This window comes from Petaurus breviceps, unplaced genomic scaffold (genome assembly GCF_028583685.1).
Source record: "Petaurus breviceps papuanus isolate PSGF00001 unplaced genomic scaffold, PetGlider_PUasm1.0 90692, whole genome shotgun sequence".
In the NCBI taxonomy this organism is placed as follows: Eukaryota; Metazoa; Chordata; class Mammalia; order Diprotodontia; family Petauridae; genus Petaurus; species Petaurus breviceps.
Window position 1 is genome coordinate 5,320,811 of NW_027187313.1, and position 24,894 is coordinate 5,345,704.

General features: G+C 35.7%; 1 protein-coding gene across 9 annotated transcripts in view; it reads left to right on the forward strand.

Moving 5' to 3' along the window:
- The window catches only part of COP1 (COP1 E3 ubiquitin ligase), a 248,876-nt gene that overhangs the window by 119,280 nt on the left and 104,702 nt on the right, over positions 1-24,894 (forward strand). For all 9 annotated transcript variants that reach the window (XM_069065516.1, XM_069065509.1, XM_069065507.1 and 6 more), the window contains 2 exons: positions 4,787-4,922; positions 22,484-22,627. In XM_069065516.1, coding sequence (XP_068921617.1) covers positions 4,787-4,922; positions 22,484-22,627 — 280 coding nt within the window. The remainder of the gene's footprint in view (positions 1-4,786; positions 4,923-22,483; positions 22,628-24,894) is intronic.

The following is a 24,894-nucleotide window of genomic DNA, read 5'->3' on the forward strand; positions in this document are numbered from 1 at the left end:
GAGTCCTATCTTTGTTTCTTTATCCCTCTTGAAACAAAAGAAGGTGGTAAAAGATTTCATTTAACATTTGTGATCTATAAATAAAAGAACCTGTGTTTCCTCTGTTGCAGTTCTTCTCTTTCCCTTTCTCTGTCCTGATGTAAGATTTTTCTTTTTTCTCTTTTAATCCTTGCATTATGTTTCTTGCTCCAACATAGGAATTTGTCCCTATCTATTCTGCTCTCCTTCTTAGGAGCCATCTTTCCCCAATCCTTGTCCTTTTATCTTCCTATATTCCTTTTGATTTTAATATATTTCTATTCTGAGATGTATATCATTTTTATCCTGTCCTATCCAGTCCAACAATGATGTCTTTTCAATAGAAAAAAGAAGGAAAATATGAGTTGGGAATCTCTGTAATTTCTCTTTTATCTCTTATCTCATTCAACCTGACTTGTTTTGTATTCATTCTTTAATCGACCCCCTTTCTTCAGTATAGATTTTATATCAAGTAGAACAACAACAAAAACTTTATTACCCCCTTTGCTGTTCCTTGTCAATCTTGGCTCATTAGGAACTTGGGCTGTTCTGATGTTATTCTGGAGGGATTTTGTAATGTTTTTGTATTGATCTTTTTTTACTTGGCATTGTTTTTATTTTTTAATGTATCTTTTAAAAGACGTAAGTTAGTCACTGACTTCCATTTGTAACCACACAGCCTGTTTTTAGATGATTCCCTATTTCTTATTGGACTTATTTTTCTTTCTGTCTTTTGAATTTCAGTCTTGAGAGCTTACCTTGAGGGCTGAAAATGATCCCCCCTTCTCTTCTGATGCTTAGTGTTCTCTCCTTGGCTTTTCTCTTCTCTGTCATCATTTCTAAGATTTAGTATTCCATTTCTCCAAAGCTTCCTATTTTTCCATCTGATCTCTTTTATTATATATTTATATAAAGTCTCTTTTATTTGTGAAATTTAGATCCAGTATAGACGTTCCCCTCTTTTTTTCCTCCATCTTTTGAAGGATAAAATTATCATTAATAGAAATCCCATTATTAGCCTTTCTACTTCTTTCCAGGAGTTCTAGCAGTAGTCCAAATAATTGAAGTTCTTCATTGTTAATAAAAACATGTTGAGTTTATATGAGAGTCAGTATAGCATAGTTATCAAGAGTGTGAGCCTGGAGGAATAAATATCTGAATTCAAATTCTTGCCTCTGACACTCGTTGATCATTGTCTATTTGCTTAAACCCTTGAGCCCCAATTTCTTCATATATTAAACAGTGATGATAATAATTGCAGTACTTGCTTTATAGGATTTTTGTAGGGCTTAAATGAGATGTCTACATAGAATTTTAAAATATTTTTGTTTTTCATTATTGTTCGGTCTGTTCAGTCATTTAGTTGTGTTACAAACTCTTCATTACCCCATGGACCATAGTGTGCCAGTACTGTCTGTGGGATTTTCTTGTCAAAAATACTGTAGTGGTTTGCCGTTTTCTTCTCTACTGGATTAAGGGAAGCAGAGGTTAAGTGACTTTTCCAGGGCCACACAATAAGTGTCTTATAAATCTTTTTTTTTTTTTTAAAGCAATCGGGGTTAAGTAATTTGCTCAAGGTTACACGGCCAGTTATTTCTGGGTGTGGTGCTGAGTATCTGAGCCCGGATTTGATCCAGGTCATCCCGACACTGGAGCCAGTGCTCTTACTTGCTGAGCCACCTGGCCGCCCCTAAAAGAGCGGACATTTTATTTTTTTATTTTTTTGCCTTTTGGAGGGCAATTGGGGTTAAGTAACTTGCCCAAGGTTACATGGCTAGTTTTTTTGTGTGGTGTTAAGTGTCTGAGGCCAGAACCGAACTCGGGTCCTCCTGACTCTGGGGCCAGCTCTTTACTCACCGTACCACCTAGCTGCCCCTTTTCTTATAAATCTTAAGGGGCTGAATAAATGTCAGATGCTATCATTATTATCATCTTCATTGTTATGGGGTTGAAGTGAAAATTATACCCCAATTTGAAATTTTTCTTTCCTTAGGAACTTAGTGCTTGAAGGATAACAACTTATTGAGTATTCTGCCTCTGATTGTCTTGCTTTTGTATTTCTATCTCCATTACCTAGCATATAGTAGATGCTGAATTAATGCTTGTGTGCTGATTGATTATTGCATTGCTTTAGTGTTAACATTTTACATTTTTATGACAGATAAAGACAATATGTATATAAATAGGTACATACAAGTTCTGTTCAGAGTAAGAGAAGCAAACCCAAGAGAGGAATGCTCCAGTATTTAGGAGGTGAGGACCAGAAGGTTCTCCTGTAGAGAATCTTGAAAGGAAGCCAAGGATTCTTAAAAGATATAGGTGAAGGGGGTAAACATTCTAGGTGTCGGGGCAGCTGGTACAAATATACAGTCAATAAGCATTAAGTGCGTGTTATGTGCCAGGAATTGTTTTAATTGCTAGAGATGCAAAGAAAGATAAAACACTGTCCCTGATCTTAGGGAGCTCACAGTCTACTGGGGGAAACAACATGTAAACAACCATGTACAAACTATATAAAGGATTAATTAGAAATAATTAACTAAGAGAGGGCACTAGAATTAAGAGGAGTGAGGAAAGACTTGCTGTGGAAGGTAGAATTTTAACTGAGTCTTGAAGGAAGCTAGGGATGACAAGGTGGAGATCAAGAAGGAAAGCATTTCAGACATCATGGCGGTACTGCCAGAGAAAATGCCACTTGAGAGATATAGTGGCTTATTTGAGATATAGCAGAGAGGCTAGTGTCATTGGATTTCAAAATACATACTAAGGTGTAAAGTGTAAGAGGACTAGAAAGGAAAGTAGATTATAAACACCTTTGAACACCACACCAAGAATTTCATATTTGATCCTTCAGGTGAATTTATTGAATGGGGAGGAGGAAGGGTGACATGGTTAGACATAGGCTTTAGAAAGATTACTTTGGCAGCTGACTAGAGAATGGACTGGAGTAGGGAGAGAGCCTGGTGGCAGGGAAACCAGCTAGCAGGCTATTGCAATAGCCCAGGCATGTGATGATGAGAACCTGTACCAGGATGGTGGTAGAGTCAGATGAACAAAGGAGTAATGAGATGTTATGAAGATAACATCAGCAGTACTTTTTAACATTACCAATTGATTGGATAAGGAAGGGGGAACAAGAGTAGAAGTCAAGAAGGATAATGAGGTTGCAAACCTGGATGACTAGGAAGATGATGAGGAAGCTAGGAAGAGGGGGGAGGGTTTGGTAAGAAAAATAGGGAATTCAGTTTTGTACTTGCTGAGTACCTCCCTGGAAATCCTAAACTTTTATATGAAGATTTCTGTGGATGGTATATATTAACATAAAAAACCATATTACCTACATTTTTTTTTAGTAATTCCCAATTAATTTTACTCTGGCTTAATTGCCTTCATCAAGTATTGAGTCTGAAGGCCACATATTTGACATTGAATTTTACAACATTCTGTGTAGCCATTCTTTGGATGTTGTACTCTGGTTGCTACTTATGCATAATTTTGTAAAAAGGTCCCTGCCTTTTTCTTACAAACAGCAAGCTTATGACAAAAGCTGGGCATTTCCATATCTCCCTCTATAGAATTATATTTATATTGTAGCTTAAACCTAACATGGTCTTACATCATACTTAGAATAGAAAAAAATATTACTGAATTGTGTTTCCTTTTAGACACCCCCTTCCAAGATAGCTTACCCCTTTGTTTAAGTAGTTATTTCTAGCCAACTTAATAGCTATTAGCAAATGAAGCCATTTGGAATTTCACAAGTATGCTTCAATTTCCTAAGTTTTAGATTTTCTACCATAGAGACAGTTTCAGTAAATATACTTTCAAATGATAATAGTCTGATTAAGGCCAATTCCTTTATTTAAAAGAATAGCTAATTTTGCCAGTAGAAACTTTAAGAGAAATTCCATTTCACAGCCAGTTTTAGTTGTTACATTTACCACCTATTTATGTAGGCTTAGTTCAGGTTTTTAACTATTCATTCATTCTAGAAAAATAAAATGGTTGAAAACTGCTATTTACCAGATCGTGATATATATACCTGCATGGATAGCCTGCTGAATTAATCCTTAAAAATATCTTGAATAAATGTACAGATGGATATTGTGCTCCATTGTTTTCAATTTTCTTTCTATCAAGACTATGTGTATGTGTGTGTTATTCTATTCCTTGAAAGTCACTTAAATACTGACTTTTAACAATCACTGTTTTGCTGTAATTTCCATAACTTCTCCCATTAAATTGACCATTCAAAAAAGTATGATGTGAAAGGAAACTTCATTTTTTATTTATAATAAAATTGTGTGAAGCCTGATTTGGGAATAAAAACAAATAATCATAACTATAATCTTTGTAAAATGTTTTTTAAGACCAACAAGTGTTTCTTCTGATACTCTTTTCCTGTTGAAAATTTTATTTAGTTTTAATAAAGTTATTTACCTGATGTAGACCAAGAGAGGTTTTCATTTTCAAAAATTTATTGGTTGACATATAAAGGAAGTTATTCCTTAATTAAAAAAAAAAGGAAAGTGAAATAGTTTTACATTGGTACCACAGAGGCTTAATTTTCATTAGATAAAATTGTATTTAAGAGGTGCTGAGTAAGAGGTCACAAAATTAATTTTTGGATAGTAGTTGACTAAATCCTGTGCCCAGTAAATAGTTTATGAACCTTTAAGTTAGCCTTTTATAAAATGGATATTACTTTGTTGTTTATTTCCAGATCATTTCTACATTTTTCCATTAACTCTTTGTTATCTCATTTTAGATGACAGTAGAACTGCAAGCCAGTTGGATGAGTTTCAAGAATGCCTTTCCAAGTTCACTCGATACAATTCAGTTCGACCCTTGGCTACCTTGTCTTATGCTAGTGACCTCTATAATGGTTCAAGCATAGTCTCCAGGTAAGCATTTTGCATCCCTGGGGAAGTACCTGAAGGATACAGTCTCTGTTCTTTTTTGTAAGAGCATATCAAAGATCATTGGTTTATATTTTTAGTATGTTTAGTATATTTATATATTTAGTATGACAATGCCTTTTCAAAATGTTTTTGGAAAACCTCATGTTATTGTTATAATTTCCTTTTTCAAGGCCATTTGTTTGGTTTCTTCATATTAACAATATCTCGTTGATAACTGGATTTGATTATTCTGGTAATTGTTTCTTATACATAATGGGAAAAAGTAAACTTTTTTCATGAAATGATCAATGTACATATCTGCTTTAGTGACTGACATTTAAACATAAGCCATATGAAGCCACAATTCTAATTCCATCATCAACTCTAGTTGTATCTTAATCTTTGAAAGTCAGTAACAGATTTATCATTCAGTTAGTTTATATGTATCTTGATAAAGTTGTATCTTTAATCTTGTGTTGAAAGTACCTTGAATTAATATCACCTAAGGTATGTAAAACTATGTCATTAGTAAAAATAACAATAGTTTTCATAAAAATGTAAGAAATCTACGAAATTTCACATATTTCCATTTACATAGAATCAAAAGAATTTTCTTATAAAACAGTTAAAAAATAAGCCATATATTTCATATTACTCATGAAAGTCAGATTATAGTACACATCAGGTATGATCCAAATTTAACCTATACTAATTGAGTTCACCCCAGCACCAATTAAATGCCGATAAGAGCCCTCCTACAGTGGACATGAATTTTGGTAACTGACATGAGCTTAGTCTGAATTGGTTTTGATCTTGTAAAAAATTATTTTCTTTCTTGATCTATTGCAAGAACAGCACTTCTCTGGTATTTGATTAGAAAATGGTAGAGCAAGAAATCTCTTGGTATTTTCAAAGAGGAGAATGAAATTCATTGCATGTTAAGTTTTCTTTTTTGTTATTACTGAAAAATTAAATGATCTTGGGTTTATTTTAGCTTTATGTCGTGAGAAGGACTTTTGTTACTGTTAAAATGTGATCCTGCTGAGGAATTTACACTAGGGGACTGTATCATATTAAGAAGAAAGTATGGTCTCCTAATTAGAACCAAGTTGATTTTAGCCAAACTGTTGTCTTAATGAGATACTGGAAACCAAGAGTAATAACCTAAATAACTTTGAAAAATCATTGCTTTGCTTCATATTCTAGGACCCTGTTCTCTTTTAATATTGGATTAAATTAGGACTAACAGAAGGTCATATCTGTTTTGAGAAGCTCTTATATCTGCATTTATTGACAGAAAAGGAGGGCAGTTATTAGGGTAGTAATAATTTAAAAAAAGTTTAATTCCCTTTGGAACTAAAAGCTGTGGACTTCAAAAAGATGAATATAAAATGAAAATCAAAGTTTTAAAGTACAGTGTCAGCAGTCTTTCTTTCTTGCCCCTCCACATTCCCAAATACTTAACTTTGTGATAACATCTTAGAAATGCTTACTTTCCACTCTTTTTAAAAATAAGAAAACCAGTGAAAACTTTCTTTAGTTAGGAGAGATAAGTTACCATTGGATTACTTTGATGTTGTCTTTGATGGTCTTATTTTTTTAGAAAGTATTTTATTTGTTTTAATTAGCCATGATCTTCCCCATTCCTCCATCACAACCTCAGCTTTCCATCCCTGGTTGAGAATGTAAAGAAAAGCAAAGCTCATTATAAACATGTATAGTCAATCACAACAAATTTCTGCCTTGGCTGTGGGCAGAATTATACCTGTCTCGTTCTGCGTTGAGTCTTTCTCCTCCCTACGAAGAGGTGAGCAACAGATTTTTATCATGAAGCCTCTAGAGTCTTGGTTGGTCATTACGCTGATAAGAGTGATACAGAGTTCATCATAGTAGTATTCCATCAAATTCATTTAAGTTATTCATCCATTCTCCAATTCATGGACATCTCCTCAGATTTCCATTCTTTGTTACCTCTAAAAGAGCTATAAATATTTTTGTACATCCTTAGAGTTTAGCATGTAGCAGCAATTCTTCTCTTAATCTATCCTTCCTCTAATTCCTCTATCTCTGTCTCCCCTTTGCTTCCTGTTTTCATGATGATTGACATGCATTTCTGAATTCAACTCTCTGTATGTGTTCTTCCTTTTTTTTTTTTTTTTATTTTGCTTTGGAGGGCAATTTTGGGGTTAAATGACTTGCCCAAGATCGCACGGCTAGTTTTTGTGTTAAGTGTTTGAGGCCGGATTTGAACTCAGGTCCTCTGACTCTAGGGCTAGTGCTCTATTCGCTGCACCACCTAGCCGCCCCTGTGTTCTTCCTTCTTTTGGCTAGTTCAGATGAGAGTGAGGTTTATGTGTTAACTCTTCCCACCACCACCATCTTCTTGATTGTGTACAAATCTACTTGTACACTCTGCTTATATGAGATACTTTCTCATCACTCCCTCCTCCCCAAGTGGATTCCTCTTTCCCTTTCTTTCTATTCTTAAGATTATTGAGACATATCAGATAACACTCCTAGGCCTTGTCTAAATTACATTCCTTCTGTGGACCCTAGTGACAGTAGGGTTCAGAAGAGATCATATCCCATCATCTTTGATCATATTTGAATGTAAGCGGTTTATCCTTGTTTAGTTCATTATCATTTTTCATTCATATTTGCCTTTTATATTTCTCTTCACTCCTGTGTTTGAATTTCAAAGTCTCTTTGCTTCTCTGATCAGTTCATCAGGAATGTTTAGAAGTCCTGTATTTTATTAAAGGTTCATTTTTTTCCCCTGGTAGCATTATACCACATACGCACACACAAACACATACCTATGTGTGTGTGTGTGTATGCATATATGTGTAAGTATGTATATGTATGAATATATAGCTATGTAGGTTATTCTTGACTGTAAGCCTATATCCTTTGCTTTCTCTAATATTGTATTCCAAGTTTTCCACTCCTTTATAGTAGGGGCTACTGAATCGTGGGTGGTTCTGACTGGGATTCCATGGTACTTGAATTTTTCTTTTCTAGCTGCTTGATGTGTATTTTCTTTGACCTAAAAGCCCTGGAGTTTTCCTGTGATTTCCTGGGAGTTTTCCTTTGTTTTTGTTTTTGTTTTTGTTTTTGTTTTTTTCTTTAGGAGGTGAGCTATGGATCCAGTTTCCATTTTACTTTATGGTTCTGTGAAATCTAGGGAGTTTTCTTTAAAATTTCTTGAAATATGATGTTTAGGCTCTCTTTTTTTAGTCACAGTGCCCAGTGATTCTTAATTTTTTTCTTTTTGATTTGTGTTCCAGGTTATTTTTTCTATGAGATATTTTACTACTTTTATTTTTTCAGCTTTTTGGCTTTAAGATTTTTTTTGTTTCCTCATCGGGTCATTGCCTTCTATTTGGCCCAGTCTGCTTCAGGGAGTTTTTTGCATGGGCAAAAATTTTGCATTTTGTGCTATTTGTTCTCTTTTAAATTCTTTCTTTCATATCTTTAATTTCTTTTCCAATTTTTATTCTCAATCTTTTTTCCATTTATAAAACATTTTTAAACTTTTTAAAAACTCTATCTCTTTCAGTAATTCTAGTTGAGTTTTTGCCCAGGATATGTTTTTCTCTGAGTTTTTGCTTGTAGGTGTTTTATAGTCATTCTCTTTTGTGTTTCTGTCTTAAGCATCTCTTCCATCATAATAGCTCTTTATGGTTGGGTTCCTTTTGTGTTTGCCCATTTTTTTCCAGCCTGCTTCCTGACTTCAGATTAGATATTGGAGCTGGACTTTTGCTACAGTTCTAGAGCAAAGATCTAGGTTAGTCCTGTTATTGCTTTCTTAGGCTATTGAGTGTTGTGTTATTCTAGGATTTCAGAGATAGGCTGGGGACCTGCAACCTTTCGGTACTCCCTAAGTGATCTGAACCAAGGCAAAATATAATTGCTGCTCTCCTGGTCTGAGCTCCCCAAGTTCCTGACCTGGGTTTGTGTCTGTGCGAGAGGAGAATACTGCTGGATGCAGTCCCCATCGGCCAGCTGGAAAGCTCTGTTGGTTCATAGTGGCAGAATTGTAGACTCCCCTTCAGTCTTGAGTTTTCTGCCTTTGTTTTTGTTCTGTGGGCTGCTTTAGATGCTGGAAATGAGTCCCTCTTCAGACTTTGAGTTTGATTCATGCTGCTGCTGCCTTCTGAACTTCCTCTTTTCTTAGTATGTACCTAGGGCCTCCCCACTCTGAGAATGCTACTCTCCTGTGCAGGTCTCCTTCTTAGTCTCTTCAGGATCTGTGACCTGGAACTGGGTAGTGGGCAAACAGGACTGCCAATTTGCATCTATTCTAGGAGTTTTCTTTTTGGGATCTTTTTTAGGAGGTGATTGGTGGATTCTTTCAACCTCTATTTTGCCCTCTGGTACTAAAACATCAGGGCAGTTTTCTTTGAGAACTTCCTGGAGGATAATTTCTAGGTTCTTACTTTGGTCATGGCTTTCAGGTAGTCCAGTAATTTTTAAATTATCTCTCCTGAATCTGTTTTCCAGGTCAGTGGTTTTTCCCATGAGATATTCACTTTGCCTTCTATTCTTTCATTTGTTTGGATCTGTTTAACAGCATCTTGATTTCTCATAAAGTCATTAGCTTCCATTTGCCTCAGTCTAATTCTGAAGCAATGATTCTCCTCATTGAGCTTTTGAGATTCTTTTTCCATCTGGCAAATTCAGCTTTTTAAGGCATTCTTCTCCTCGTTGCCTTTTTGAGCCTCCTTTGCCATTTGAGTCAGTCTGTTTTTTAAAGTATTATTTTCCGCAGTCAGGCTGTTGACTCTCATTTCATAATTTGCTTGCATTGTTCTCATTTCTCTTCCCAATTTTTCCTCCACTTCTCTTATCTGCTTCTTAAGGTTCTCTATGGCCTGTAACCAGCTTGTATTTTCCTTTGAAGCTTTTGGTGCAGGAGTTCTGACTTCACTGTTTTCCTCCTGTTCCATGCTTTGCTCCTTTTTGTCCCCAAAGTAGGAGTGTAATGTTGGAATCTCCTGTCTGCTTTGTTTCCTTTGCCTGCTCATTTTGCCACTCAATGACTTGACTTTTGGGCTTTTTGCCACAGTAGGACTCTGCCACCAGACAGGGGAGCTTTTGTCCCAAACGCTGGGGTTTTCTCAGCTGCCGGAGGTATTAGATGGGTGCCCTCTCTGAGGTCTCCACACAGCTGGACACACACCCCAGGACCTCCACCCTAGACTGCAATCCAGATCCAAGCAGGTTAAAGCAAGAGCAATTACCCCTCAGACTGGTGCTTGGTCCCCCTACACTCTGCAGGCCAGGAGCTGAAGCTGCCACGTGGCACTGGCTGGCTATGTGGGTGTCTCAGTGGCTTCTCGCCCCCAAGGTAAAAGCTCTGCCCTCCCACTTACTGGTCCCAAAATCCAGACAGCACTGGCCTCTCACTTTGTCCTTCTCATCTATGTGTTGATAAATCTGGAAATGGCCACAGCTGCTGCTGATCTGGAGTCCCTCTGGCCATGGCTGGTCAGGCCCACCCTGGGGCTAAAGCCTTGGCGTTGGGCTGGGCTCGGCTCCCAGAACACTGTGCTGGCCAATTCCTGCCGGCCTGCCGGGCTGTCCTCAGTGGGAGGTTAGCTTCTCTGTGTCATTTTGTGGGTTCTGCAGCTCCAAAGTTTGTTTAGAGTCCCATTTTTACATGGATTGTGGAAGGTGGAAGCGGGAGCAGCGGGAAGGTTGTGCTTCTACTCTGCCATCTTGGCTCCGCCCCCCAGTTTGCATCTGTCGGTGTCACAGTCACCCTGTATGGGTCTGGTGGAGTCCTATATAGGTTTAGGACCTCCTTTTGCCCAGATGTGTAGCTCCCTGAGCACTGGAGTGCTCTGTGGGTGGCATGTGCTGATCCAACCCTGGTGCCAAGTATCCACAGAGCCCCCTGCCTTCCCTATGCCGAATTGAATTGGACAAATGACTTTCTGGATTTCCCTGTCATTATTTGATCTGGTGAATTTTCTAGATTTATTTAGAGCAGTTTGTCTAGGGGAGATTAGCACAGTACTTCCATCACTTGGCCATCTTCGCTCTGCCCTTTCTGTTATTCCTGTTTTTTTTTTTTTTTTAATGTGTTATATACTTTAAAATGGCTTTGTTTTATCAGGAAAAGAGTAACTATCATTGGAATTCTGACTGCACAATTAAAACAAAGTATATAAAACTGAATGCGAATTATTCATTATTCCCCTGGAAAGCATTGCAAAACACACTGAGAGGCAGCGGTCTTAGAAAATATTAGTTATTGAATTTGCCTCTCTCTTTGATATGTTTATCTAATAATATATGTCCACAAGGTGGCAGCCGTTGTTTAGTTTGGAAGTAGTTAAAGATTAAAGCTGACACTATGTAGTAGTTATCTTATATTAATAGACATTTCTTAATGATGTGTGGGTTAAATAAATACCACTAATGGAATAGGACAAAGAAAGGTTATAGAATTTCATTTATAAATCTGTAACAGTACTACTACAGACTATTTTTTCATTTCTGTCTTTTTTTGTTTTCATTGTCTTCCCAGCACAGCCCTTATCACCTAGTGAACACTTAGTTTATTGATGAATTGATTGCTCTTTAATATTATTTTTTTGTAATATGGGAGATTCCTTGATGAAATTAATAATATTAAGTAATTAATGTATATGCCTATTGGAAGTAGAAAGTATTTCTTGGATTCATAGTATGGCAAAAAGGATGCACTATTATCTAAATTTTGGAATTGGAAGGGACTTCAGTGGACATCCATTTTAACTAATGCCTAAAAAAAGAATTCCATTTAGTCAGATTTCATTTATAAAATGAGAAAACTTACGCCCAGACAGGAGAGAGAAATTACTAAACTTGCTTATCATATCTCTAATGAAACTGTTTCTCTTTACCATTCAACTTCACCATTCCCATTAATTGTAGTTTATCCTTTAAGCCACGGATTTGTTCGGTGAAGTTTGGATTCAGTAAAAGGGCCACATTTGAGAGCCATAGGTTCCCCACTTTGCTTAGATATAAAGAATTATGAGAATTAAAATTTTAGCATATCATCCCATACACCTTTGGCTGGATTTAATGATAGTGCTGGTCTCTTGCTGCCTGCCTTAGGTTGGCTAGTCACTTAACTTCAGATTAGTCATTAGGACTTAAATATTCTTTAAGAAACAAGCAACTAGAATGTTTTCTTTTAAGGCAGTTAAGTGGATATAGTACTTGACTTGGAGTCTGGAAGTTGTTCAGTCTTTTTAGTCATGGTCAGTTCTTCATGACATTTTGGGGTTTTCTTGGCAAAGATGCTGGAATGGCTTGCCGTTTCCTTCTCCAGATCATTTTATGAATGAGAAAGCTGAAGCAGACAGAGTTAAATGAATTTCCAGGGCACACAACTAGTGTCTAAGATGGAATTTGAAGTCAATTCTTCCTGACTCCAGGCTTTGCACTCAATCCACTGTGCCCCAAGGTAATAATTTCCTTTACCTTGTCATTACTCACAAGTATTCCACTTACATCATGAACTCTGAAATTCTTATATCTGGTCACTATATGTTGTCATTCCACCCCTCCCTCTGCTTGGTAGCCCCAAACTCCAACTCCTCTATCCCTTAGTTCTTTCCCACGATATCACTTTTGCACAGGCTCCATTCTTCCCTTCCCTGTCTTGACTCCTTGGTATACTAGTTTAGCTCTACTTTTGTTTTCTCTTAATTGCCCCTTTATCTATCAGAAAATTTGCCCTTTCTAGCCTTACCTTTGGATTACTCTCTCTATCCACTGTCTTTACTTCTACAAACATGTTGCTGAAAAAAAATAATGAAATTGTGTTGACTAGTTTCACTGCAAATTTATTTTGTTGTTGTTTTAGTTGTTGTTGTTGACTTGTTCAGTTATATCAGACTCTTTGTGACCCCACAGCCCTTCTGTTGTCTACAGTTTCTTGAAGTCTGTCCATGTTCATGTTCATCATTTCTGTGACACTCTATTCACTTCATACTCTACTGTATCCTTTTTCATTTGCCTTAAATCTTTCCCACCTTCAGGTTTTTTTTCCAATGAGTCCCATTTTCTCATTATTAATTTATTTTACATAATATCAACTGAACCTTCATTGTGGCAAGTCATTCTTTTTATATTTATTGTATTCATTAATTTTGTGTATGTGTGTGTATATATATAGTGACTTTTCCACAATTTTGTATTGCTCCTCAAGCCTCCTATGACTCCTCCTTTCCCTGCGCTCTGAGCTGAAAATCTTTTCACTGAAAAAAATTAGATCAATTCTGGAGAGTTCCCTCATTTCCACTTCTCTTCATCTTACTTGACTTAGATGTTGCCCACCACTATCTTCTTTGCTAAGACAAAAATCTCTACATGCACAAATGTAGTTCATCCTGTTCAATTGATGTGATTGATCAAGTGAAACTAGAAAATTTCTTATTGGAAGAGAGATTAGACTTGTTCTGTTTTCTTTTCCTTTGAAAGGAAAACATGCGAACAGTATAAATTACAAAGGAGCAAATTTTGGCTTGATACTGGAGAAAAACAGTTTAACAATTAGAATTATTCAAAAATTAAAGGGACTTATGCCTCAGGATGTAGTGTTTTCCCTCCCAAAGAGGTCTTTATTAAAAACTGGGTGACTTCTTATCTGTGCTATGGAGAGAATTCTTGATGTTGGGTGTGGATTGGTACAGAGAGGACTGCCCTATGGAAAGAACCCTATAAGTTCCTTTGCAATTCTGAGATTCTCAGATTTTTCCTAAATTTGCCTTTTAATAGTTTATGCTCCTCCACCCCTAAACAATTTAAGGGCTAAATAGCCTGAGTTAACTGATAAGATAAATGTTTTGATATCATGATTTTGATTCTGGACATTGAGTCTGATCTCATGACACGTTACATATCCTGTTACACATATTTTTAAAGTTTTTGTTTTTAAATTTTGTTTTCTGTCCAGCATGATTTGAGGCATTGAAAATACATTCAGATATAGAAGAAACAACAAAAATATTAAGTCTTAATGTTAAAAATTGTTGGTATTTATTCACACACTTAGTTTTTGCATTCTTAGAGCTTTAAATCTTTTCTCTTAAAATTGATGTTGAGGGGAAATTACTCTAGAGAATGTGTTTTAATGTGTAAAATATAGTATTTGATATTATCCTAGGGTGTGTTTTTTTAATTTTGTTTTTGTGTGTTTTTTTTTTAATTTTAGTAATATTAATATATTTGGGTAAGGAAGCAGTTTGGCAAGATTTTATGAGCTTAATTGAATGAAGACTAAGTTATTTCTTTTTCTTTTCTTTCAAAAATAGGAATTTTTGCCTTGAAATTGACTCCTATTTATTTTGAAGGATAGCTCCTTCTGCACAACTGTTCTTATATCTTTGATGGAGAGAGCCTTCATTTGGGGGAATACTATCAGTCAGTAACCATTTAATAAGTACCTACTATTTGCCAGGCCCTGTGCTAAGCACATAGATATAAATAAATACATAAAAAAAAGACGATTCCTGCCCTCAAGGAGCTTGCAATGAAATGGGGGAAGACTGCCACATAGAAAGAAGCTGAAAAGTAGGGTGGTGGTGGTGGGGGATTTAGGGAAGGTACCCAACTAGAGGAGATGATGAAGTCAGAGAAGACCCAAAGTAGTGCAGCTAGGTGAGAAATGAGTTCTCATCTGGACTCTTTCCTTAAATAGAGGTTTTGAACTTTATGGCTCTACCCTCCAATCAGGGACAGAGAGTGGTGAGGAAATGGAGTCCTCTATTTGTATATGACTTTAAGAGGTCAGTTAAAGTTACAGAGTCACTATGCTGGAATTCTATTTTATCTTTCTATTTTTTAAGTATCTAGATGTACTCCAAGCTATTATTCCCCTTAAATACTGTTAATATTTAAAAGCTGTCTCACTGATAATTAGGTGAGCTTCTAATTCCAGTCTAATTTGTATTTTTTTTAAAAGATAAGTTTGGACTGGTTGATTAGATTTTCATATTTTAGTTAATTGCTTTGACAATCCGTTTTACTTTATATCACCTCATAACAACTTAAGATATCCTAATAAGCCCTTACCAAAATACTTCTTGAATTATGAAAACAGTTTTGTCCTTATGTCCTTAAATAATATCTCTATGCTCTGTGGAGATAAATATTCCAGCCTTTTCTCATTTTACCTTCAGGTATATTTGATTCTTTTTAGAGTAGATTTGAGAAAGTTTTTTTTTTCCCCAAGGCTTCAGAAAAACATTAAATGTATAGCAATGATTGGATTGTATAAGGGAATCCCCAAAAGCCTTAGCCCAGATTTAAGCTAAAGCTTTAAACTAGAGCTGAATTCTATGCCAAGATTTGGGGATGCCCCTGTACATTCCTTTAGTTCTTAAGAAATTGTCATATTCCTGAGCTCTTTGCTATACAGCAACATAGGTAAAATTTATTGGCATTAAAAAAAATTCCTTTTTTCCATAGGAAGCTTATGGTCCTCAAAAGAGTTTTACAGTTTCCTTTAGGCAGTTCAGATCTAGCTTCTTTTTCTCCTGTTCAACTCTGGGCCCAAGTCATTGTCTCTTTGTATTATCTTTCTGAGGTGCATAGAAGTTTTCACAGGGTCTTTGAATGGTTATTTCTGATGTTAGATCTTTCATGGAATCTTGAAGGATTTTGATGTATTGCTGAGAAATACCTAATTGGACATGGATCCTTCAGACAGTGTTTTGCTCTGCTGAACCAAATTCTTTTTCATAATCAACAAGAAATAAGCACAGTGGGATCTTACATTTGCTATATCTTACATTCAATTGCAAAATTGTAATGATGTGATTCACTGTTGAATGTTGTTTGTTTGAATAAAACCTGACTTCCTGCTAATGCCATGTTTGATGGTTCCCTAGATTCATGTATAGGTGAGTCATAAAATTTTTATTGTAGGTGACAGAGTAGGTAGATAGTTTGGAAGTAGTTAATATTGTATTGAGGTTGCTTTATGGCAGCAAGATAATAATATTAATAACATTTATATAGCACTTGCTAAGCACCAAACACTGTACTAAGTGATTTACAATATTAACTCATTTAATTCTTGTAAAGATTAAAGGAGAAGCGGGTGCTATTATTATTCCTATTTTATAGATGAGGAGACTGAGGCAAGCAGAGGTGAAGTGACTTGCCCAGGATCATTCAGATAGTAAGTGTTTGAGGCCAAATTTGAACTGGGGGGTCTTCCTGACTCCAGACCCATTGTTCTATCTACTATGCCTTCACCCCTAGACATAGAGTATTACAGTTTCTAAAGAATTAAAGGTGCATATCACACAGAGAACAATGGAGAGGCACATGGTGTGAGCATACTGTAGTACTGAGAACCATTGAAGAAGTAAAAATTGCCCCATGGGATTTGTATGGTAGTAAAGATGTGGTCATGTGGTGAGAGCAAGGGATGACAAGTGGATAGCCACCACTTGTACTCTTGGAATGTCTGGTGGATCTCTGTTGCAGATTTGTGGGTAGACATGGGAAGAGTCGGGATAGATAGTAATAGATTGGTTGAGAGTGAATCTCTTTGAAAGAATCTTTATATATAACAAATAACTTTTTAAAGAAAAAAATAGAATATAAAAGAGGAAAAAAATCAACATAAATGATCAGTACCTAGAAAGAGTCTAAAAATATGTGTAGTGTGCCATACTTGTGGACCTCTGACCACTGAAGTGTGAGTAGGATGAAGAGGTTTCTTCTTGTATCTCTTCTTTGGAGCCATATTTGCTCTTTGTAATTTTGCAACATACACTTTGGATTTTTTTGGTGATGTCTCTATTTACCTTGTTGTAGTCATTGTGCATGATATTTTCTTGGCTCTGCATATTTACTGTATAGCATTTCATGTTGTTCTTTTCATGTATTTCTGTATTTACCATATTCGTTTCTTACAGCTTAATAACCTTAGTCTACCATGATTTGGTTCTAATTCCCCAGGAGACGGTCACCTACTTTGTTTCCAATTTTTTGCTATTGCAAAAAGTGCTTCTTTTGGTATATTGGTGTATATGGACAATTTCCTCTTGCAAATGGCATCCTTGGAGTATAAACCTGGCAATGGAATCTCTGCTCTAAGTATTAAGTGTCTGAGGCTGGATTTGAACTCAGGTCTTGACTCTAGGGCCGGTGCTCTATTCACTGTGCCACCTAGCCGTCCCTGTAGCATTCTTTTATATGCTTCTTAATAGTTTATAATTCTTCCTTCAAAAAGTATTTGTTCATATCCTTTGACCACTATATATTGCATAATGGCATTTAGTTGGACCTGATTTTTTTATGCAACAATGGGGAACTGGTTGCTGAATTGGACACAAGAACCTTAGGGAAATTATTACTGTAGCATAAATTTCTGTATAATGTGAGGATATTTGAAAATTGTACTCTAGTCTTTGGGAGAATAAATTTCAACGTCATAAAAAGGACAGGTAGGAAGTTACCCCAAGAGAAATAGCAAAATCTCAAGAATGAAAAATTAAAGACAAAAGCAGAGATAATTCTAGTGAGAAAGAAGGCATTCTGCTGAAAGAACCAGGGAGCTGACTGGTGTAGTCAGAATTTAGAAAGGTATATATAGAAAGAAACAAGAATTAGTATCTCAGAAAGAACAGGAAACAGGAGCACTATTCTATAAAAATTCTGAGACATGCTAAAATCCGGAATGAGTCGAGGCCTAACAGGGATTATGAAAGGCAATAAAAAGGGGAGGTAGTTATTTGTTTTTATCTTTTCTTTTCTTTTCTTTTTAGTTATGCTCAAGGACCACTGTTTAAAGTAGATGGAATGTTATAGGAGGGTGGTTAAAAAAGACAACAACCTGAATTTATACTTATTTGCTTTTTGTTTTCCTTTCCAAGGAAAAAGACCTTTCAGTAAAGAAGAATAGTATAACAGTAGCAAGTAATGTAAAGATTAATGGGGAAACAGCACCCATATGATGGTCTTTAATGAATTTGGATCTGTAGATCCAAGGTAACTTTATCCTAGAATGTGGCAAGAACAGGCAGATATAATTGCTAAAACACTCTTGGCAAGCTCTGATAGATTTTCAAGAACAGAAGAAGTACAATTGAACTGCAGAAGGATAAATGTTTTTCAGATTTTCAAAAAGGAATGTTGTTTGTTGTTGTAGATCAAATTAACTTGACTTCTATTCTTGGCAAAATTGTAGAACACATTAAGGAGATTTTTTTATGAGCCTTGGAAAAGTGATTTGTTTTTCATTGAAAGGTAGACCATCCCAGACTAGGACTCTGATCTAAAATAAATAGAATTAAATTTTTTGTGGGGAGGGCAGTTGGGGTTAAGTGACTTGCCCAAGGTCACATGGCTAGTTTTTGTGTCAAGTGTCTGAGGCTGGATTTGAACTCAGGTTCTCCTGACTCCAAGGCCGGTGCTCTATTCACTGTGCCACCTAGATACCCCTTAGAATTAACTTTAATAAGGATAAATGTAAAGTTCTACACTGGAGTTTCAAAAACTAGTACCACAAATAAAATCGCAGTAGGCATGACTAGAAAACAGATCTTTTGAAAAGATTTGGATAAACATTGTCTAGAAAGAGTAAAGTTTTAGTTATTGAGTTTTTTTTTTTTTTTTTTTTGGTTCAGACTTAGAACATGATTGCTTTCTCTAAGCCATTGAAGGGCTGTTGGGTGGAAGAGAAATTAAGTAAACTTCAATAAGGTGGAGGCAACGTTGAGGTCCCTTCTCAGAGGAGGTCTCTAAGTAAAGGCTTTATGACTACTTGTTGAATGATTGGCACATAGTAAGTTCTTAATAAGTGTCTATTGAGGATATTACAGTAGGGATTTAGGCCAAGCATTTTAGTCTTTGAGATTCCTTCCAACTCTTAGCTTTTATGTTATGCTTTGATCCCCAATGTATACTTTGTCAATGATTATTTTATGGTTTAGTTCCCTGTCTTCAACCTTAAGAAAACATTTTTGGTGCTTGTCTTTGGCATGAATAGTCTCAACTTTTTTAAGCCTGTAACCCCTGATAACTAGGCTAAGAGAATTTCTGGATTTTATGTGTCATGAAATGAAGAATATTTGGTTCTATGGAATACTCTGCCTTAACTAACATATGAAGTAGACCTCAAAGAATGAAAAAAAAAACAACTTAGTAAGTTGTAGGTTATGAAGGACAGTAAAGTTTAATGTTTCAGTGCAGCAGAGCAATTTATTATATAGTTTGTGACAGTGTTGAGATTTAATGTATGAGTTTGAGCTTACTGGAATGAATAATCGTCATTTAAGATTTAAATGGAATCACTTGTTATGTTAAATATTTTCCTGCAAGGGGTGATATATTTGTACTTTTAGATTTTAGGCTACATACTTAACATATGGAGCACTGCATTCCATTGCTCCGTTGTTGGTCTTTATGTGATATTAACAGTGGCAGAAGCCTAACAAGCATTTTGTCATAAACTATAGATTTTTAAGGTGGATTTTTATTATTCATGAATTTGTTATTCATTTTTAGCTGTCCAGATTAATATCAATTATAGGAAACATTTTTTTCCTCTTACCATCTGCCTACTTAGTACTTGGCATAAAAATGTTTTCTTGAAACTTTTTATTTAGAGGGATAATGAAAATTTAAGTTTACTGTTCCTTTTTTATAAATCCATAGAGCGGCAAATATTAAATGAGAATCAATTCAATTAAGAATGCAGTTTAAATAAATCTATTGTAATATTATTTTTTTTTTGCTTTTTGGAGGGCAATTGGGGTTAAGTAACTTGCCCAAGGTCACACAGCTAGGTTTTTTTTGTGTGTGTGTTAAGTGTCTGAGGTCGGATCCGAACTCAGGTCCTCCTGACTCCGGGGCCAGCGCTCTACTCACTGCGCCACCTAGCTGCCCCTATTGTACTATTATATAGCTTCATTTATGGGAGGGCAGATTGTGCCAACAAGATAGCACCTGATAAAGTTATTACAAAAAGTAAATGGCTCAATTTATACAGGTAAGTCTCAGTAACCAAGGAGTTACTTGGTATATCTTTAAGTCCTCATATACAGAATAATCCCACTTCATTTTCACTTATTTTTCCTTACCTTCATCACCTTTGTAGATATTTCCAATCAAATCAGGACTTACTGTTAACTATTTTACTCCCTTTTGAAAGTAATTCTGAAAAGAATGCTTTTCATTATGAATCTGTGAATGAATGGATATATCAGTTATCAAATATTTTACAAAGGTCTTCAATGTGAAGATTGTTTTGCCAGGTTTTAGAGTGGGTTTATGTTTGTAAATATAATTTCCACAAACTGAAAAAAATGGGAAGTTTAACTCATTACAGTGTACATATTAACACTGACAAATTATGGAGTTGGACCTTCTAAATTGAAGAAATTCAACATCCAGGATATGGAAAAATTGATTCAAAACTTGGAATCTTTGGTAGTTGTCTTAGAGAAGAGCTTTGATTGATTATTAATCACTTGACTTATAATTGTTTTTAAAACTGTGGATTATGTTTCTTATAATTTTCTCTAAGAGTAGGGGAAAGAGAGCAAAACATTGGCTAAAATTATTGGTATTTTGAGTACAAATCACACATAAATACATCTGCTTTTTTAGAATAAAAATAAAGTTCATATCAAAATCAGCAAGTAAGACAAGAGAAAGTACAGTAGATTTGGAGTGAGAGGACCCTGGTGCAATCCCAGTTCTCATACTTATTACCTAGTGATCTAGAACAAATCACTTATCCTCTTCTATAAAAATGTGCTAGGTGGCCTTGAAAGTTCTTTTCCCAGCTTTCAGGCTATTATTCCTATCATACCCTTGTGAGAATGGGGTAGCAGAAGGGGAGAATATGCCCTCACTTTACCATGCGGAAGGCGGAGCAGTTTCTGATGCTCTGCTTCTCCCTTCTTACACTGGGTCCAACTTCTCTCAGCAAAAGACAGTACTTCAAGGGGAAAAGTGCCAGGACCCTCCATTAGAGGAACAGAGTGGGCGCTTACGACAGCATACCATGAAGAGGTTTGAATGCCTATCACCAGTCCCCTTCTGCAGCCATACATCCTCCTGTAAAACACCATTCAACTCCTCTGGCGGCTGGCAGACTGTTTCATGATGCTGGCTTCCCATCCTTCTGTGGGACAATACAGAGGTTCCATCAATCTGGGAAAGATGTCAGATGAAATGCTGTAGTCTATCTTAAGGTTGGAGTTAACACTCCCTTTCTACTCCTTAGATCTGGGGCCTAGGTATGGGTATTGGATGGGGAGAGCCCACACCCCTGCCTTTACAGAGGTCTTATGGAAATGGTGGAAAGTGGGCTGGGTTGGGAGTCAAAGGACCTGCATTCATATCCTCTCTGGGCCACTTGTCTTTGTGACCTTTCTCAAGTCACTTAACCTCTCTGGACCACAGTTTATTCAGTTTTTTTTTTAAAAGCAATTGGGGTTAAGTAACTTGATCAAGGTTATACAGCCAGTTATTTCTGCGTGTGGTGCTAAGTGTCTGAGCCCGGATTCAATCCCTAGGTCATCCCGACACTGGGGCCGGTGCTCTTTACCCGCTGTGCTACCTGACCACCCCAGTTTATTCAGTTTTAAAATAAGGGGAGATAACCTTGAATGTCCTTGTCATCTCTAAAAGTAGAAACCTAAGATAGTGAATACAGTGGAGCAATTATTATTTAATATGGTACTTTTTTATATGTTTAATTTTTGTTTATGTCATAGAAGACAACTAAATTTTAGATTTTTGAAACAAAATACAAGCCTAGAAAATTACTAGCATCATAGATTATTTAATAAAAAGTGTGTATTAAATTTTTTTAAAGCAAAAATGAATTGCTTAACAAAGTTTGGCAATTATTGCTTTATCTGTAGATTGAAAAAAATCAGTAGCCTCATATTTTAGTGTAATCAAAGTTTCATAGCAGGTCTTTTCAGATATTGTATAATATATCTCCACCTAATGTTTAGATTTTTATTAGGCCCTTCAGATTTTTGTATGATGATGTGTCCTGCTTTCAAAGCTTTCCACTAGGACTAATTTGTTAAATATTTAATATTATTATCTAGAAACCCTATCTCCCACCCTAAAAAAACAATGAAGGTATAGAAGAACCTGAAACATCTTAAGAAATCAATTGATAATCAACTTGTGACTTCCTTTATTCATATGCCATTATCAAATCTTTTTTCACTATTCTCACAGTGAGATATTAGCCCTATTATTTGATTATGTTGTCATGTAGTCAGTAAAGCTGAAGTAAAAAACATTTTAGTTGGCTTATAAGCAAAAATGCCACCTACCAGAGGGATACTGTGCAGTTATACATAATTTTTTTTCTGCCTGTAATTTGTTGTGGCTTCATAATGATTTAACATAGACATAGGAATACAGCAGAGTCTGAAACTGTTTTAAGAAGCCATCTTATATTGGCAAACAAAAGCACTTTAGGACCAGAAAATAGCAGATCCTGAAGTATTATCTTAGTTAATGTCATAGGGTTTTGTGTATACTTAGTTACTAACCCATGTACTTTTTCTCTTTAGTATTGAATTTGACCGGGATTGTGACTATTTTGCCATTGCTGGGGTAACAAAGAAGATCAAAGTATATGAATATGGGACAGTCATACAGGATGCAGTAGATATTCATTACCCTGAAAATGAAATGACCTGCAATTCCAAAATCAGGTATGCATGTTGCTTTGATTAATATGGTATATATAAGTAATTTTATTATTTTCAGTTTTTTAATTGTCGCTTCTTTCTTAAATTCTTCAAGAGTCACCATGTGGCAAATCCGATGCTTTAATTTTTTTTTTTGGAAGGGGGAAGGCAAGACAATTGGGGTTAAGTGACTTGCCCAAGGTCCTTTATGACCTTTCTCAAGTCACTTAACCTTTCTGGACCACAGTTTACTCAGTTGTAAAATAAAGGGAGATAACCTTGAATGTCCTTGTCATCTCTAAAAGTAGAAATCTAAGATGGTGAATACAGTGGAGCTAGTAAGTGTTACATGTCTGAGGCTGGATTTGAACTCAGGTTCTCCTGACTCCAGGGCCAGTGCTATATTCTCTGCACCATGTAGCTGCCCCTGTGCTTTAAATTTTTGATAGAATATATGGAGAATGTTTCCTATCAACTTCTATGTCAAACAAGAGTGACAAATACATGTATCCTTTATATATTGCTATTTTTTTAGTCAGAATGTAAATGTAAAAAAAAAAAATGAAAAATGTTGCCTTGCTTCCTTTTTTTTATTTATGGAAGATTCTTTGTTGGGAGTAGACGTTGAAACATGTAAGTAGTAGTATCTTGATATATACAAAATGGAATTACTTCTAGTCAGCAGTATGCATCCTATGAACAGCATCTGATAGAATAATAATCTTTTCCCCTAGCCTGCAATTAACAAGTATGTGTAAAGTCCTTATTATCTTGGAAATATTGAGAGAAGTATTTTATTCCAGGTAATGACAGCACCAGTTTTAAATAAAATGTTTAACATTCAGGTCTTAGATAGTTAGCTGAAACTCTTTAAGGAAATCATTTATAATCATTAGACCCTCAGAATTGGAAAGGACCATGCAAAAATGAAATACAGGTAAGTATTCTTCTGGTTTGTCACACCCTTTACCTCCACTCTTCACCTCCACTCTTCAAATGTCTGGTACATAAAGTTATTCTTTCAGTCTGCCCAACAAGAGGATATCCTTAAATGTATCTAATGACAGGAAATGAAAAGTTATGTGAAGAATCTGATTTTGTTCTTCAACAATTCTAATCAATAGAAAAATTTCCCCTTATATGCATTGATCCTAAATCTACCTGTTGTGTAACTAGACAGAAAAAGTATCATCTCTCTACCATATGATTATAGAATCCTAGACTTAGAAGAGAAGGGACCTTAGTGACTTAGTCCAGCCTTCTTTGTTTACAGATGAGTAGTGAAGCCTTGAGAGTAAAATGACTTCCCTAAGGTCTGTCCACACAGGTGCTGAGAGTGGGAATGTTTGAATTCAGATTCTCTGACTCCCAAACAAGTTCTTGACCACACATATTAGAATCAAAATGGGGACTAGAGAAATTTATATTTTATTTTTCTGCCAAGAAGGAGCTGCTAAAAGAGTGAAATAGCCACAACTAGTTCTTGGGCACCTGCATGAAAAGTAAATTATAGACCTTACCCATCACATGGGTTGAATCTCATTTGAACTTCAGAGTAGCTATAATTTTCATTTCTCTATTATTGATTTGGAACTTTTTTTTTATATGGCAATTGATTGATAGCTTGTATTTCTTCCCTTAAAAATTTCCTGTTCAAATCCTTTGACCTTCTATTAATTGGGGAATGACTATCTTATAAATTTGAATCAGTTTCTATCTTGAAAATACGACCTTTATCAGACAAACTTCTCTGCTAAGATTTTTACCAGTTAACCACTTCCCTTTTTGTTTTGGTTGCATGATTTTTACTTGTATTAAAAACTGTATTAAAGGGAAATGACATATTGGAGAGGCTACAAGAAACAGACACATTAGTGTTTTATTGGTGGAGTGGTGAGTTAGTATGCGTGGTGTGGTGAATTAATATAACCGGTCTGGAAAACAATTTTCCAAAGTTATTAAAATGTACTTCTTTGACCTAGTGTTGCCATTTAAAAGCCTTCTACCATAAAGTGTTCAGAGGAAAAGGACCTATGTTTATAAATATAGCAACTCTTTTTGATCTAACAGGAACTCGGGGCTCCCCATTAATTAGGGAGTGACTGAACAAATTATAGTATATTAATGTAATGGAATAATATTGTACTGAGAAAAAACATGAAGGAAGTAGTTTTAGAGAAAACTTGGGAAAGCTTCTGTGAAGTGAGGCAGCAAAGTGAACAGAACAGTTGTAGAAGCTGTAGAATATTTCATCAGAAAAAAATGACAATAGTGAGAGAACATACCTAAAT